The sequence below is a fragment of the Phoxinus phoxinus genome (genome assembly GCF_949152265.1).
Source record: "Phoxinus phoxinus genome assembly, chromosome: 7".
Lineage (NCBI taxonomy): Eukaryota > Metazoa > Chordata > Actinopteri > Cypriniformes > Leuciscidae > Phoxinus > Phoxinus phoxinus.
Window position 1 is genome coordinate 25769009 of NC_136882.1, and position 17956 is coordinate 25786964.

Genomic DNA, 17956 nt, shown 5'->3' on the forward strand with positions numbered 1-17956 from the left:
ACATGTTATCAACTAACATGTACAAGTTTAAATAAAGTTGTCAAAAAAGGTTTTAGAAAAAGATAAACCTCTCGTATTTCAGGCTTTAAATAATTTTTTATGAAAAGAATAAGTCAAAAAAAGATAAATTACTGACATTTACAATACACATTAGCTTATCATTATTAATAGTAAAATTCAGTCTGATTTTCCCGTCTGATTTTGGCGTCTGTCGTTGCTATGCAACTATGCACAAAGAAGTTTTAGTAGCTTTTGCTGAATTCTGAAAAGTTGAGATTTTTTCATCTCGCTGCGCCTGGAAAAAATGGCCGCCTCACTTCTATTATGAGCGTGCTTGCCCCACGCCTACATTTGAAATAACGAACTTGAGCGCGCAAAAGACACGATATGTGAACGGCCTCTTGGCGAGCTATCTCCAATCAGGCCATGAGCTACTGGTCGCGAGCGACGTGTTGGGAGACCCCTGCTCTGGAGCTCTGCTTTGTAGGCTACAACTCGATACTTTTTTGCTTCTTTGTAATAACTTTCTGCGGCCAGCGTTTCTGGAAATGAACGAGGGTAACACCTTTTTTTAGACCTGACTAAATTAAATTTAAGACCTCGGACGAAAATATGGCCGTTTTTTAAGATGTTTGGCCTTAAATTTAAAGTTCAGAATTTTAGACTTTTTAAGACCCCGCGGGAACCCTGACCTTAATTTTATGAAGCGACGAGAATACTTTGTGCGCAAAAAAAAGAAAAAAAATAATGACTTTATTCAACAATTCTTTTCTTTTCCATGTCAGTCTCTGACGCTCACGTGAGCACCACAACATAATGCGTGTGATTCTGAAGCAGGAGCTGGACAATAATGAGGAAGCGCTGCACTATTTACAACGTGAACAGCTTCAGAGACTAACACGGAAGAGAAGAAATTGTGTGAGTTCATGAGTTTATTAATGACAAGAGTTTTCATTTTTGGGTGAACTAACCCTTTCAGCCTTTTTTGCTCGCATTGAGAGCTGCAGTTCGTCTGTTTGTTTTATTGCTCTAAAATTCATTGCTTGTTTGGACATTTTTATTTTTCCACTCCTACTTATTCTGTTTGGAATGGGAAAGTGTCAAAAAAATCATGGTTGATTTGTCACATCGGAGAAGGAAGGTCGCGAACACAGTATTTTGGCATTCGAGAATTTGCATAGTGTGCAGTACATACATACAACATCAGCAACTTCTATTCCTGTTCACGCAAATTTGGATTACAGGGATTGATTGACTTTTGTGTGGTTCTTTCCTTGCGCAATAGATTGTTATGACCATAAAACACTTTTACCATAGTGCATGAATTGTAATCGAATACATTTTGACATTTGCATCACATAACCAAATTGCTCGGTAGCTCATCTGGTCCAGTCCAGTGAAACATGAGTCATGATAAAAGAGCCTACTTACTTGTAGAATCAAGCTAAAATGAATGGCATGGTTGCTTTACCAAATGTGTTTTCATTTTACATTTCCTTTTATTAACACAATTGTTTAGGTTTAGGGAAGGGTTTGGTGTAGGTGGTAAACCAATGTATAAAAACAATGGCATATTCATGTTCATCTGTTTTACAAAAAACTGAACACGTTTTTGTGGTCCTTTCACTTCGAAAGTGTTGAGAAATGTGCAAGAAGCAACGTAATATCATTTTGCAGAAATGATGCCACGGGCATATTTTTCCAATGAGCTGGATAAAAAACAAATAACATAAAAAAAACAGTAAGAGGGAGAATATAAAGCACTTCAGATATTACTAATCACAACTGTGATACAAATTAGAGTTGGTCTGATATATACATTTGTGATATATTCTGATGTTTGCTATTACATCAGACATGATATATGCCTAACGTTTGCTATTAGATAACTCAGCGGGTTTGAATAATTGTTCATCTATTTTTATTGAAATAAGTTTGGATATGAAACAGGTAATACATAGCAGGCTCTAAGCACTGGCCCAGCTGCTCGTTGTTGTCATGGTGATCTTAATCACCACACAAACACCTACAGAAGGACAGAACCTATCACCCAACCAGAGCCTCATAAAGAGTGTGATTGTGGAGATTCAGAATCATAAGATACAATCTTCTGCAGACAAGCCTATTATTCCTTTCATTTCTTGCACTGATTTTAAAATGCCTGATTAAAGACTGAAAATATGTGCGTCGATTCACTCCAATAAAGGAATGCTTGTGTTATTGCAACAGACAAACAAGATGACATATGCAAAGTAATGCATATCATATTGATATTTAACACAATATGCAGAAAATCTATATTATGTGGGTGTAGGTATGTGTGTGTGTGGTAATTAACTGCGAAATGATCTCTGGTGCTTAGTGTTTCCAACTCTCTCTTGTGTAGAGGCTGCTAATTAAAAAATAATTAAGAGGTGGGGGAAAAAAAAAAAATCAAACATTGTTTGCGATCAAGCGCCGCATGCTGGGGGTGGGCATAATTATGGTACGCCGTCGAGAGGGTCATGTCATCACCACGACTACCTCTCAACATCGATTAAACACATGCCTTATCAGTGACACAACCCGAGCAATCCACTTCACAATCAAAGAAAGACAAGGGACGGACACTCCGTGGAATGGCCTTCTCAGTGGAACGCCAATTACGTGCAATTACTCTGAGAGAGCGTCAAAGAGAGAGTGTAGCACAGGAGGGGTGGATACATTAACTCCTGTACGCTCGCTCCAACGTACAGTCGCCGTAGTTACCGGTCTATTCTGGGATGTGAGCCCAGCTGACTGCACATTTATCTCGACTCTCATCTGCGAGCCATACAGCCTTGTGTAGGTGGGCACAGAGAAGTTCGCGAGCTTGGACGAGAAACAGAACAGACAAAAAGTTTGCACAGGAGCTAAACAGGAAGTAGTGGTAATGTTACATGCACTGCGTTTCAGCAGAGATCCCTGGTGGTCGGAAAGGCATCGTAAATGCATCATGTATTGTGCAATATTCTTTTATCCCCCCCCAAATTACATCAGGCAAGCTCCAGAAGACTCAAAGTGTGAGTGAATAAAACGCCGTAAGAGTGAGGGAGGACACCAAGATTAATGACACACATCTGCATTTAAATTATGTCTGATTCCTCATTAACTCTCCAAGTTCACGTCGCCTCCCTCCACCCCCTCAAACGTACCCTTTGGAGGAGTGGTGTGGTTTTACAGAGAATACATCAGCCCCAATGATAACATGACCTCCTGATATGGGCACTGAGCAAATGACAGCTAATTAGGAGGAAGTTCACCCTTAACACACACACACACACACACACACACTCAGATAAGCAGGTGTCTGACTGCTAGAAGCCATCTGATGGGAGTCTCGTTAGGATGTAGAAGCGATTTAAGCCCAGAGAACAGGACATTTGTCCCACAGTATATCACTGCAAATTATATAACGCTGTGTATGAGAATGTTAACACATATTTAGCATAAACTAGGAACTCTAATTGGATTAATATATATATATATATATATATATATATATATATATATATATATATATATATATATATATTGGTTTACAAGTAGAAGAATGAAAAATTCAGTAGTATTTATACCAAATGTGGTATATTCATTTCATTCATTTATAAATGAACTTGGATGGGGCAGAAAAATACATTGCGCTTTCCGCTGAGACTTTTGTGTTATGTGTTAACAACCTTCCGATGAAATGACAGATTTTTCTCAAACTATTTAGTCTGATTAAACCCCACCCATTTCTCAAAATTGTCTACAATGTGGAAGAAAAGATCTAGCACTGTTTCCGTTTCATCGCAACTTTAACAATCAACTTTGTCTAAGATGTCTCTCAAATAAAATAAAAAAGACAAAATTATACATGTTGACAAAGTAAGAGTGGCACAAAAATAACAAGAATAACACTACTGTAAAACTTAAAGGTTTGCACCATTACAAACAAAACCGAATCCATAAGTTCCTGCAAAAACTATAGGCCTAAAACCTAAAGATTGCATATAGCAGTAAGCAGTACCCCATCATTAGGGATATGCTTTGAGACAATATATAAATTTTTCTTAAAGGACAAGTTCGGTATTTTACACTTAAAGGGCATATTGCAGGTTAGAGTACCCAGTGCGCCAATGTATAGAACAATAATGTAGGAACTAGATTTAAATATAAACATATACTTATAAAACGCTATTTAGGCTTCTGGAGTCGTTTTTGTGAGAAAATTTTACTTCCGCATTTGAAAACCGCCAAACCGGAACTGACGTAGCATGGGGGAGCGCGGTCAAAGTAAACAATAGGAAAGCAATGGATCGCAATGACAGTTCGGACGCTGAGGAAATTGTAGCCTAAATGTTTACTCGTATGACAGACCTCAGCCATATAATTATGAGCCTCATATGAAGCCAAGAGTAGACAGGCCAGGATTAGACAGAACAACAGTCAGAGGAGACACATTGAGCTGTGGTCTGAGGAGAACAGGGCAGGGGTCTCGGTGAGAGAACAGTGTTAGCTTATAGATGTATTCACGTTAGCCGACGATATGTATAACACTATGCTCAAATCACAATATTGTAATTATGTGTCAGGCAATAGCAAAGCTAGTATTTAGACCCTTACCTGCACGTGTGTGTCAGCCATTAGGAGACAGTTTCCAGAGAAAGAGGGACATTATAAAGGTTTTGAATGGCCCCACTTGGTGATAATGAATAAAAAAATAATCACAATCACAACTTTCTTACTGTATACATTTTTTATATGTAGAAACAGCCAACACAAACATTACAATTCGGAGTACAGATTGAAAATGAACATTATATTATATTATAATAATAATAAGTGTCGGCTGCAGACTTGCAAGACATTACAAGTTTATGGAGGATACGTTAATGAATTAAATTAAGACAAGGCTCATTTTGTAAAACAAATGTACAGTAAGTGATCTCTGACGGATCCGTGAGCGTCATGTTTCCCACCGGTGGCCGACCCACATGCTGACGGCGGACCGGGCGACCCGATGAAGGAGCCGGGACAGTGTGCACATATCGCCGTCATCATATAACGTAACGTTAACTCATCATATCGCCGGGATTATAATCATACAGTCTATAGTGAACGCTACACACTACCGCGTTTTTCAAAGCAGACGCAGAAGCGAAGGCCGTCTCTTACCCTGCACAAAACGCACACAAACACGGAAGAAAGCACCATCCTTTTTCTTGTTCGGAAACCTGTGGACTCGATGTTCTGACAGGCCCTAATTCACAGTCATTTATCACGATAATTATTAATTGAAATACAATAACCACCGAAAACACACTGAATCACGACCGCTTCAACATAATACCAGCCTACTCTGCACTGAGCGAACGCAGAGCCGGCAAACGACTCCCCATTCTGACGTAATATGACGCGGTGGTGAAAAAAAAGCGCTTTTTCAACACGGTCAAGGAAACTGTCACGTTTTCTACTAAATTTGTGCCCTTATGTCTGGCAAAACAATTTTTAATCATGCATTTACTCTTCATATGGTATTTTCATACAAGGTTATATATTAATTCTGAAAAAAAAAAAAACTGCAATATGCCCTTTAAAGCCCTGTTTTCAGATTGTTTCTGATGAAATACAACGGTTAAGATTGAAACTTGGACACATGCTGCTGGCCCAAGAATTTTCGGTTTCTGTGGTAGCACCCCCCACCTCCACAATGGCTGCATAGGTGCACTGGAACAATCCTTCCTAAAACGCATTAAACTTTTGTTTACACGTGAAACTCACTGAGTGGTCAGGGGTGTTCACTGATATGCTCACACAAAAATTGCTGCAAAAGATGCTTTCCAACAGGATTTATCGTAGTTTTTGTAATACTGTACCTCACAGCACATCCAAAACAAGTAAATGGAGTTGGACAAAAACTTTGATAAAACCTGTTGGAGGGGGGTGGGGGGGGGGGGGGGGGTGCTACCACAGAAACCGAAAATTCTCGGGCCAGCAGCATGTGTCCAAATTTCAATCTTAACCGTTCTATTTCATCAGAAACGATCTGAAAACAGGGCTTTAAGTGTAAAATACCGAACTTGTCCTTTAAGTACACTTCAGAACATTTGAGGCACCTCCAGAAGAGACACATCTGTTCGGTGAGCACATGCCTGAAATCCTATAAATGCACTTACTTAAAACATTTTTTCTTAAACTTATACTTCTCACTGTCATTTCTGCTCTACTTATCTGAACAGCTATGGAATATCGCAACACTTCTTATGTCACTGCCTCGCTTACGTTGTATTCCTCATATGCAAGTCGCTTTGGATAAAAGCCTCTGCTAAATGAATAAATGTAAATGCAAGGGTACTTGCACTGTGAATATGAAAAGGAACTCCAAATGGTTTCTCAAGTATATTTTCATTTTTACAGCATAGCCCAGATACTTGGTCTTGGAAGAAATTAATGAGAAATATTCACGCTCATATCGAAATCTCTGACTTTTGACTACAGATTTTGATGTATTGGCAAAATTGAGTAGACATTGAGGCAGTATTTGACCTCACATTAGGTTATTGAGGTCATTTTTTCAGGATAGAAACCTGAATAATTAATTTCATTTAATCATATTGTCATGTGAGACTACATGCTAAGAAAAGCGAGGAGTCAAATAAATTAAAGAAATATTTTTTTATGAACGTCCACCATTGTGTCCTTATTAAAGATGCTTAATCCTCAGGTTACTCCAGAAGGACTGTCCCTATAATAGTGTCCCACAAAAAACAGCCATCACCTGTGTGGCAGACAGTGCTCTATAAGTCACTTAAATTCCACACATCCTAGTCACATGGCATATATATACTATTCTCCATACTACAATAACATAGATCTGCATGAAAATAAAATGGAAAACAGTAGCATCTGGCCTACATTTACTGTACATAAACCTTTTGCACTGGACTGGCATAAGGCATGTACTCGTTCTAAACCTCAAAATTAATCACCCTCCATTAATTATGAAATAAATAATTAGTCTCCAAAGTAGACTCGGAAAGATGTGATTAAACCAGACTAATTAATGTATTAATTGATTTTATGTTAATTTAATTTTCTGCTAGAATGGCCGAATCTGTAGAGAATCAAACTGAGTTTAATAGAGAACCTGATGACAAAGGTCAGCTTAATGAGAGGCATGCTGTTATATGACTAGCCAAGTTTACTTTAACGTGACATTTACATTCACGATGGGAAGTATATTTAAAAAAATAAATAAATAAAACTGGTTAGTTGGAACATTCTGTCAGAGTGATATTTAAAAATAAATAAATAAATAAGTACCGGTACTGAGAAAAAAAATTGTGCTCATTTTAAGCATGAAAACAGTGAGGCTTACAAAAGAACTTCCTGCATTTTGAATATTTGGTAAATTTTTAAACATAGCTTGTACTTCTACAAAGTGCCGAACAGTTAATCTTTCCATTGCATGAATATTAACAATCCAGCATCTGTTTAGCTAGAGGAGATACTTCTCCCTTTGGATTCTACAGAGTTTAAAAAGTTACAGGCCTACATGCAAAGCATTTTTTTAACATAACTTCAATTAACTTGCTCAGAAAATCACCTTTTCTACATTTATATTTTCTTCAGACCACATGAAGTATGGAGGCACTCACTAGCTGCGTTTACATTGCTCAATCCGAATGAAATCAATCCGATTAAAGAATCCGAACAAGGTGTTTACATGGACGACAAATAAAGTAATCGGGTTGATGTGCGCGTTTACATGTCACAAGCTTTACATCTGATTTGATCGTTTTAGACATGCGCAGTTACGCACAATCAGTCCACTAAGATTCCCGCCGCCGTTCCACGATAACAGCCACCCTCTTACCATTGCTTTTTTTTGTTTGTTTTTTTAAATCAGATTTAACATTTACGTACTCCAGCTGACGACGAGCGCGATATAGATATATTTGCTTTACTTATTATTTATTAAATCCAGGCAATTGGTTGATGAAACATTGATTAAAATTAAGATACAATTAATACAAAACGAAATTCACTTTAAAGAAAGGCTTTGTGCTTTCTGATTGAGGTCTGTGAATGTTTTAAAGCATATTTTAGTGCCGATTTCAGAGCAGTCACGTCCGTAACCGAGAACTGTCACGTCCGTAACATCGTTTTTTCCTCATAAATGAACACGAAAAATAAAATAAAATGAATATTTTATGTTCTGTGGAGCTCGTTTTATTTTTTCTCACATTTATATTCATTTCTGCTTAAATACTGAGTGCATGGAGGAATATAGCCTATTCCGCGCTCAAGCACAAATCTTGCCGCAAAGCACCGGCAAAAGCAGACTAATGATAATATGTCTGAAAAAATAATGAGGCATTTTTATTGTTTATTAATAAAATATATATTTCTAAATCAGTGTCGGCTCCAAACATATCTAGGCTATATACATCTCCGCTGTAAAGTGGATGCGCCTTTAGAGAGAAATGCACCTTTCATATGGATTACAGCCTAATCAGCCGGTATTTGCTTTCGATTCAAATTTTTTAGTTTAAAAGTGGACATTTCGAGCTTTATATAGAAATATTCATCATGTTTTTGAGGCTATACACTGTATTTCAGTTCATTATTGAGACGCGCTCCAGTTCACGCATGGAGATAATTATAGCGCGCCCTGTTTGTTTTATTTTATTTTACAAAAGCACAACGTTTTCTTGTTATTGTGAGTTTACCCAAATAAAAGTACTTGCGACTGATGCATTATTCCTTTCTGTATGACCAGAAAAGATTGAGTATTTAAAGTAGTTTCCACTGTTGATAGGTAAATGCAAGTGTTTAAAGAAAAAAATGCGTCTCTGTCCCCAGCACATTTCAAACCAAACTGACGCCCATGGGTGAGAGCACCAATGCCATTGACAATGCGAGTCGCAATCGTACTGTATAAACTCGGTAGCTGTCATTGCACATGCGCATTCCTTTCAGATTTGGTTTTCAGTCCGATTAAGTGTTTACATGTTCTCTTGATCGGATTACAAAAGGAATAAACCACCCCTTTCAATCCGATCGAAATTTCAATCGGATCGAGCTCAATCGGATCAATTAAGGTGTTTACATGAAGGTTTTTCAATCCGATTGAGCCTTCAATCCGATTATAAGGGTCCATGTAAACGCAGCTACTGACTGCTAGACCAGTTTACTGCAAACATTTGAAAGCATTCAAACAGTAACTGCATACATTTTGTCTTCAAATTGCAATGAGATCATTATGGCTAGAAATGGAATATTCAGATAAACCCATTAACAATGTATTAGGGAGAATCTGTTTTTATGCAGAAGGGCATTTTTTGCTACTCTGCCAATGAGGTATCAGCTGAGGTTACTTCCACACTAATATACCCATAATTCATCAGTAACCAACTCCAGCTAAACACAATAATTGACACATGAGAGTTTAATTGGCGTGATTTACTGAGGAGGGACATGGGAAGAGGCGTGACAAATCAGCTGTTGCTCTCAAACTCATTTCCACAGATTGTTCCAGAAGCTTTGATAGCTCCAATCAAAGAGTGCGCTAGTGCCCATTTAACATTCAAATAATGCTAATGTTGCAGCAAACTAAATAATAGATCAAAATGCATTTATCACATCTGTGAAGTCCAGTGAATAACCCAGTTACAAGTGCGGTCTGTCAGCTCAATAACAGCTGTCAGATTCACAGTGATGGAATGGGTTCAGTTTCTGTTTCAGAGTGCGAGTAGTACTAGATTATTAAGTGATTTTGTGAAGCGTTATAATGACAGATTCTTTACTGCAATATGCAGTTCACAAACATATAAGCTATGTCTTAATAAGGAAGAAGTACTAAAAAGAATGCGCATAAATCAATATTTGCTCATAATATACACTTTATGCATAAAGATCTATACTGCAGCATCCAAGATGAGAGGTGATGTTCTTCACTGATGCAAGTTCACGATAGCATATTCCATTTGAAATGCACAACACCTCATGCGTTTGAAGTCACTTGCTTATTTAAGGGCTAAAAAAAGACACCATGTCATCCTGTCCGATGGGTGATGATATTATGATGGTGTTTTAGTTATCAAACTATCAAAAGATGCTGATTTTGTGCCTGTTCAGCTATACTGAGGTCATAACAGAGGGTTGTTACTGTTGTTGTTGTGAAAGTGGGCACTTAATGATGTGGCTGTGACAGCGTAACCATGGGAACCCTGAGATGTCACAGCATCTGAGAGACTTCCTTTTATCAATGGAAACCATTGTTGGGGAGCAATACCTTAAAAAGCAATGGATTACATTATTGTTACTCCTTATAAAAATTTGTTAAATTATGTCACATCATTACTTTGTATTAAAAAAGAAGCTCATTAATCCTACAGTTGCATTACATTACCATTAAAAGGGCCATTCCACTGAATGGGTGCCATTTCAAGTTTTGTTAAGTCAATAGAATTTGCTCAGTGTCCTCATGCTATTAGCATAACACCATGTGACAATGTCATGTATTTGCTAATTATGTGCTTAAAAACTGTTACTTTCAGTCCTGTTACTCATTTAAAAGGTAACAGGACTGAGTAAATTGTAACAGGAGTGAGTAGCGCCCTCTGTTTTATTTATTTAACGGTGTAAATATTTGTTGATTTAATACTATTCACCTGATTTTTATTTTTTACAGTTGTAATTACTGAAGTTATACACATTTACGATCAGTTTTACAATGTGAATAGAATACCATATTTACAGGGAGCCAATTCACCACTAAGTGGCTTTAACTTTTTGTCTTTCTTACCTTTTGTAGAAGATGGAGAGAACCATACTATCATGCATGCAGGAGCCAGAAACATCCACCCATGGCTTGCTGCAGGGTAAATAGCAAAACACACTATATTAAAAATAAAAGTGTTAATTTTGTCAGCAAATTTTTATTTGGTTTAAGTCATAGTTTTTTGACTAAAATGCCATTTAGTTTTAGTCACAATTTAGTCGACGAAATACAATAAGATTTTAGTCGACAAAATCTATAGATTTAGTCGACTAAAAACTAATGGGATTAGTAAAATTGTGCTAGTCAAATAATGCATTAAGTTAAATTTCTCAAAAATTTCCAAACCCATTATACAGACACAGATTTAACTACTGTGACAAAAAATATCTTAAAATGAAATAAAACCACTTCTCAAGTAGAGCATGTTCTTAATTATAAATACTTATTAAAAGCTATTAAAGAGCAGTGAATGCTTTCCTCTTTTTCTTTTGTTGTTTGATTAATATTAAAGGGATAGTTCGCCCAAAAATAACCCAATGATTTACTCACCCTCAAGCCATCTTAAGTATGACATTGTTCTTTTCAGACGAATACAATCGGAGTTATAATAAAAAAATATCCTGGCTCTTCCAAGCTTTATAATGGCAGTGAATGTTTTAAAGTCCATCAAAGTGCATCCATTCATGATCAAAGTACTCCACGTGGTCCTGGGGGCTTAAAGCAACACCAAGGAACTTTTCCTCTGCGGTCGCCCTACAGGTTGGAAATGGAATTGTCTATTGCCGCTGTCGTAAATAATTTTGCCTACCGCAGCCTACTGTTCGTGTAAGAAGAATATCCATATTTAAAACTTTATCGACTAAAAATCGATTAAAACACAATTTTTTTTGGTCCATCATTTATCCAATTGTTGAATAGATTATATTATTTAAATAATTATAAACTTGAGGTTTGGGTCTTCTTTAAAAGGAAAAAAAATGGCTTTGTATTCAACAGAAAAATACACCTTTCATTAATCCACATAAAGTGATTTTTTTGGTTACAAATATCAATTAGGCCTATTTGAACAAGTAACCAACCATTTCTTTAAAAAAAATCACTTTCTTGACACATTAGCCGAGCACTAACGTGAATGACTTTACAAACATTAAAGTTTGTAAAACAAATCTTCCTCAATCCTTTATCATTACCCAGAATAGTAAGAACAACAGACAATCTGGCTAAAAGACACAATTTTAGGTAATAGTGGCCCACAGCTGATTAGCAGAACTATTTTAGTAAGACAGTAATAACACGAGTAAGCCAGTTAGTCGGAGATACACAATATAAAACACAAAACTATGTATTTTAAAGGTGCTCTAAGCGATCTCGGTTGGCGTAACCTCTTGTTGATGTTTGAATTATTATCAAACAAAACGGAGGCTAGCTAGACCCTCCCTCCTCCTCATCCACGCAATAACCCCCCAAACCCCACCCCACATCATTCTTGTCGGTTATTGGCTGGAACAGTTTGTTATGTTTCGTGCTGCGGGTTGCTCTGTTTATTGCTCAGTTTGTTTTTGCTGCTGTTTGTGGAGCTTGGGCTCTCTGCAGAGACCGCGTTTTTTTACAGTGTGTTCAGGGGACAGGCTAGCGGATAGTGAGGAGATGTTTGCGGTATGTGAAAAAAACAAGTTTTGGCCTAAAAAACGCGCGACATTGCTTAGAGCACCTTTAAACACTCTGTAGAAAACACATCAATAATTAATCGTACTTACAGGTTGTGATTCTGAGGAGCAAGTAGGTCTAAACAAAGTAGGTACTGTCGCATCTTTAAAGGAGAACCTGGCAACTTTTTTAACTTAATAAAACTGTCTAGAAATCATTTGGATGGTTAAACAACCTGTTCTGGTGATATTGGTAACTTTCCCCACTCCCCCCAGCGTTCCCAGGCAGAAAACCAACCTTGCATCTTGGGGACTACTATCCCGGTGTGGTGAAGTGTTGAGTCACCGCAGTTATTGGTTCCCCCCTAAGGACCCCAAGTAAAAATCCAAGCTAAAATCTGTGATTTATTTATAAAGATTGCACCTATTTAAAATTTTGATCTGACGTTTTCGAAGTTGTGAGATCTCGACGACTCGTTTAGGCGGTTCAAAGCCAATTCTTTCTTTTGAGAGAAAATAACTTTTTTTATTTCGGTCAACTTTGCAGAGTGTTTACATTCACAGGCAGCTACATTACATGTTGCATGAAAGGTAATGTTCGAAAAAGCATAATAGGGGCACTTTAAAAGGCTCATGAGTGTGGGTAACAGGACTGGAAAAAATGCATTCATCTTCTGCTTAGAAACCTTGTAAAAAATTAAATAAAGTTACCTGAGATTGACCAATACACATTTTGAATGGTTAAATAAATATGCCTATAGGCAGTGTTGAGAGAAAAAAGAAGAAGAAGAAGAAGAAGAAAAAAGTTTAATGTTGAAGAAATACAACAAGCAAATGGCACCCATTGAGGGGAATTCGCCAAAAAAGTGGGTAGGCTACTTTAGACGAGTATTATATTTACACAGGAACATATGTAACGTTAGCAATGTTGATTATCACACTCATCTGACAGAAATCTAAAGTATTGGTTGTAACACAACACTATTTAAAATAAACAATAAACTAAAAAAAACGATAATTAATGAATACAAGAAACCTGTGTATATGTTTTCAATATAATAATAAATTAATAATATACAATAAGTTAGATAATCAACATAAAAAATCGACCGCATATGAAAGCCAGGCCTACGACTGCATAGTGAATAAGAAGCTGTAAAAAGCAGTGACTGAAAACGTTACTGCGTTAAAATGTCTAGCTTCTGGCATAGCATAAGTTAAAGAGGATGGAAGTTATTAAGCTAGCACAGGAAGCCGCTCGGAAATACTCATAGGAAATACTCACCCGTAGTTTACTTACATTGAGAGGTGGACTGTCTTGTGTCTGGTATGTGTGCGCAGACAGTATGGTGCGGACGAGGACGACGACGCCGGAACTGTAGTGCGCTTAATAAATTAATATTTTCATATTTTTTTGTAAATACTTTTAAACCGTCTATTAATGGCCTATAATTAATAGAGTGATATATTTTTTATTTCCTGCCTTGTGCCAATAAAACGTTCGGTAATATGTCCAGAAACGCTTCGAGGCTTCAGGAATGGCGACACTCCTGGCGGGCGCCGGTAGTGCGTCAACCGTTAGATATTTTAAATTACCGGTATTTGGCAGGACTCAAAATATAAACTCAACGTGCAAAGTTTCACGTTAAACATTTTCATAAAGAAAACCATTATAAAAGAAACTGTTTTGTTATAAAGAAACTGCTCATGTTGGCCAATAGCCTACTGAATTTTATATTTTAATATTCAGCCACGTTAAGCGTTATCCTAGAATGTGCTGTTTTGGGATGTCTTTTTAGAGATATCAATGTGTGGTGGGTGATGCATATGATCGCAGGTGAAGTTTGTTCACAATGGCTTCTGTTGTTTTTTTTTTTTTTTGTTGTTTTTTTTTTTGCTTTTAGTAGCCTATGAAACAGGTATGAATATTTTTGCCTAATATATAAACTAGTGCCCTCCAAAACAATGACAAAATTCGCATTTAGCCTATAATTCAAAACGTGTCTCTCACTTGCAGGTATGACATCACTTTGTAGGCAAAAATGCATTTAGCACTTCGGGTCCCATCGTCAATGTTTTTTTTTGTTGTTTTTTTAATGGGTTTGTGGTTAATTGGCTGAAATAAGGTAGCCTATGTGGTGAAGACAAGCTCAAGACACTCACGTTTTATTCTATGATATAAAATACATTAATATTACCCCACTCATTATTTTTTGAAGCTGTCACGTGTCTTGAAAAAGGCGGTTGCTAAAAAGTGGCTAAATGGGACTACATGGGCTGTCAAGGAGAATAAACGACAACGTCATCACTCCGAAAAGGTAAGCTGAGTGAGTCCGCATTTACAGCATCGTTATGGTTATATTTGTGCACTCACAATCTATTATAACTCAAACTTCATGAGTAAATGTTTCTATAAAAACTGAAAGATTGTCGGAAGCTTAGTGATGTTGACGTTGAATTCGTGGGGGGGGGGCCGTGGTGTAGTTTGTTTATAGCCTACCTTTTGCTATTGCCGGTTGGCCTACAAAGTGACGTCATACCTGCACCACTAGATAGATTATTTGATTACATCATTCTGCACAAGCTTCTCATCAGTTTTTCTGTCCAATCAAATGCTCTCTAGAATCTTAATCGGCTAAAATCGGTCACTACTTTTTACGTGATGAATGACACATAGTGCACTATATTGGGAATTCAGTAAGTTAATCGTTCCCTATCCGTTATAACTTATTAGTAGCCTACTAATTCCGGTCGGGGGTGGGGGGATGTCCATGGGGGGCTGTGCCTGGGTAAAAACAATTTCCCATTAAAATATGATAGGCTACTTAATCATGAAATAACAGAAAATGTGTAAATGTCATTCAGAAATGTTATTTGAAGTTGATAGCCTAAGACACACCGAATATATATTGAAACAAAAAAGAAATAACATTTATTTATTATGATTATATTTGACTGATGCACAAAGAGGCACGCTGTTTAGATCAGTTTCATTTTTCAAGTGTAAATGTCAACATTATCATATATGTTTAAAGGACTGAAGTTTGTCAGGTTAGACATGAGCTTATTGATGCAATTCGATCAATCTCTGTTTTATTGTAATCGTTAGGATTGGAGGCTTCCATAAATAGTTTATATGTAGAGTTATGTTTCAACTAAGTTTAATGGTGAAAGACAAAAATATTTAGTAGTGCGCGCAAGTAATAACTTAGTGGCCCTTTTATGTTCCCCCTAAGCTAAGTTGTAATTTATGCACAGCTGGTGCAACCACCCCAGCAGGTCTATGTGTCAGTCACATGACTGAAAACTACGAATAATAGGTGCGTTCGATTTTAAGTGGCCCTGCGAAGACCTATATGTGTTTGGCATATCATGAAGTGGTGTTTCATTGTTTCTTTGTTTATAAAAATTACTACACCGTGATATAAAATTACTCATACTCAAATATACTGTATATATTTTGATCATACCAACCTTGTGGTGTCAGTGTGTCAGTGGAGGGTGCGTGAAGATGACATCATGGCTGGGAGAGGGTTTTATGATGTCATACAGCCTGTGAAGGGGTAGCAATGTCATTGTGTCTGCAGAATTCATAATTTTGGTGTCACAGCGTCGCGTCCTTAAAAAGTCAGTGGTGACTGTGCTATCGTTGCACAGTGCAGGATTACAGTGGGTGGCATGTTGAAAAGGGCATCTAACTTCATCTCAATAATCTCTGTCCTTACAAAAACCCCACTCGCAAATCCCCTCCAAAAGACTCAGCCCCACGAGACATCACAGTTGACTGCTCTTCCATCCTGCTGCTTTTCCTTTACCTCTACCTTCCTTTTTCCATCACGCATGTCATTCTTTTCTCCGTCATCTGTGGTCAGGGGAACTGTCCCAGAAACAGCACTGGGAGTCCTGATCCCTCTCTCATCTGTCCTCTCCTGTTCCTCAAAGAAAGTCCAGGTGGACGACTCTAAAATAACTCAGCTGAAGGGCACGCTCTTCCTTTTTCTTGTAGAAATGAGTGGGTGTCCTCCTGGACCCCTTGCCTTTGAACATCTTTATACAGGTGATATGAGAGCAGGTGACTTTCTTTCTTTCAGTGAGATTAATATAGAAATTAAATTAACTCTGGATATCATATAATGCACCAAAGCCCCGGTGATTCTGAACACATCCCTGTTACATCCCAGAATATGTGGCTGTCCTCTCACCTCTCGATCCCCTCATTCACAGCAGGGCTGGGACAGTGCTCACTTGCATATACATTAGCTCCAGAAACAGCCATATCATTTAAATCCCTGAGAACATCATAAATAAGCCTATACTAAAATGAATATTGACATATGTGAAGTACAGGCTGTGACCCTGAAAAAGGGGCGGAGACCTCATTAAAGAAAAGCCTTCTGGGATATACAAATCATGAATGTAGTCTTAGCTAACCATTTGAAACCCGAAACTGTGATCCAGCAGACATTAGTTGCATGACTGCAGCTCTCTTAAGCTCAAAGAGGATTAAAATGTCAGGCACAAGAACAGAGCGGATCTCAACAAACTCATAGCGTGTGTTAAGCAAATGATCAGATGGTTATTTGCTGCTTTTTTATTTACTCTCGAGTCAATTATTTTTATTACTATAATTGTTTTCAATCACTCTCTGTTTACACAATAAGAATCAGCTCTGTTTAAGCAGCGTTAATTAAAATCCTAAATCTCCTACCAGATGCCCCAACCAACTAATCAAATGTTATATAATAAATGATGGTGATTATCATTTTGATTATAAAACTGTAATAGAAAACAAATATGAAACGATTTTTCAAAAAGCGTCACCAGGACGGACCATCCCTAACCCCGCCCCTAAACCTACGCATCACTGAAGTCTAGACAAATCGTACGAAAACATACTAGTGAGGTTGTAGGAATTTTTGTATAAATTAGCCACCTCGTGAAATACGTACGAATTGCTGTGAGATTGCGTTGGTTATTTCCACTAACGCACCCACCATTGTGTAAACAAGAGGCTACAGTATTTGTTGTTATACTTGGTGCAAAATAGTATCAATCACTATTTACACTGATCTACCCTTTTGCAGGCGTGATATGTGAAAGCATTAAATAAGTTACATGGTCTAAAAAGCAAAACTTAATTTAATATGATTTGAAAGAAGTTGGTTGACAAACTGTCCTTTGATAAAACAAATAATTATAGACATGGCAGCTGAACTAGGATCATTTAGACATAATTATTGCAATGTTTGCTTTAAGATTAGCCATGACTCTGAAACCGGCCTCCTTGGAGACTACAGGCCCATTTATCAGAGCTGTCTTTGAAGTGTCAGCTAGTGTAGAGTTCAGGATGATGCTGGAGTGTGACAGATTGCATTAAATGGCCCATGAATCACTGGGGCAGAAATAGCAGGAGAATGCCTGTCAGAATAAACCTCACGGGTTAACACTTACGACTTCAGCGATCCTGAATTTGACCCCTGACCATATGTTTTGAACTTTACCCTGATTAAAGCTGTTCATG

At 37.5% G+C, this 17956-nt stretch overlaps 1 protein-coding gene across 5 annotated transcripts in view; it reads right to left on the minus strand.

Moving 5' to 3' along the window:
- Positions 1–13948, minus strand: part of il1rapl1a (interleukin 1 receptor accessory protein-like 1a) — a 111589-nt gene extending 97641 nt beyond the window's left edge. For 4 of the 5 annotated variants that reach the window (XR_013798423.1, XR_013798424.1, XM_079619408.1 and 1 more), the window contains exons 1-2: positions 13721–13948; positions 10814–10882 (exon numbers count right to left, since the gene is read on the minus strand). Coding sequence is in view for 3 of the 5 variants with exons in the window: in XM_079619408.1 (XP_079475534.1) it covers positions 10814–10851 (38 nt within the window). In the remaining 2 variants the exon portion in view is untranslated. The remainder of the gene's footprint in view (positions 1–10813; positions 10883–13720) is intronic. The other variant, XM_079619407.1, reaches the window with a different exon arrangement.
- Between the last annotated feature and the right edge of the window lie 4008 nt (positions 13949–17956).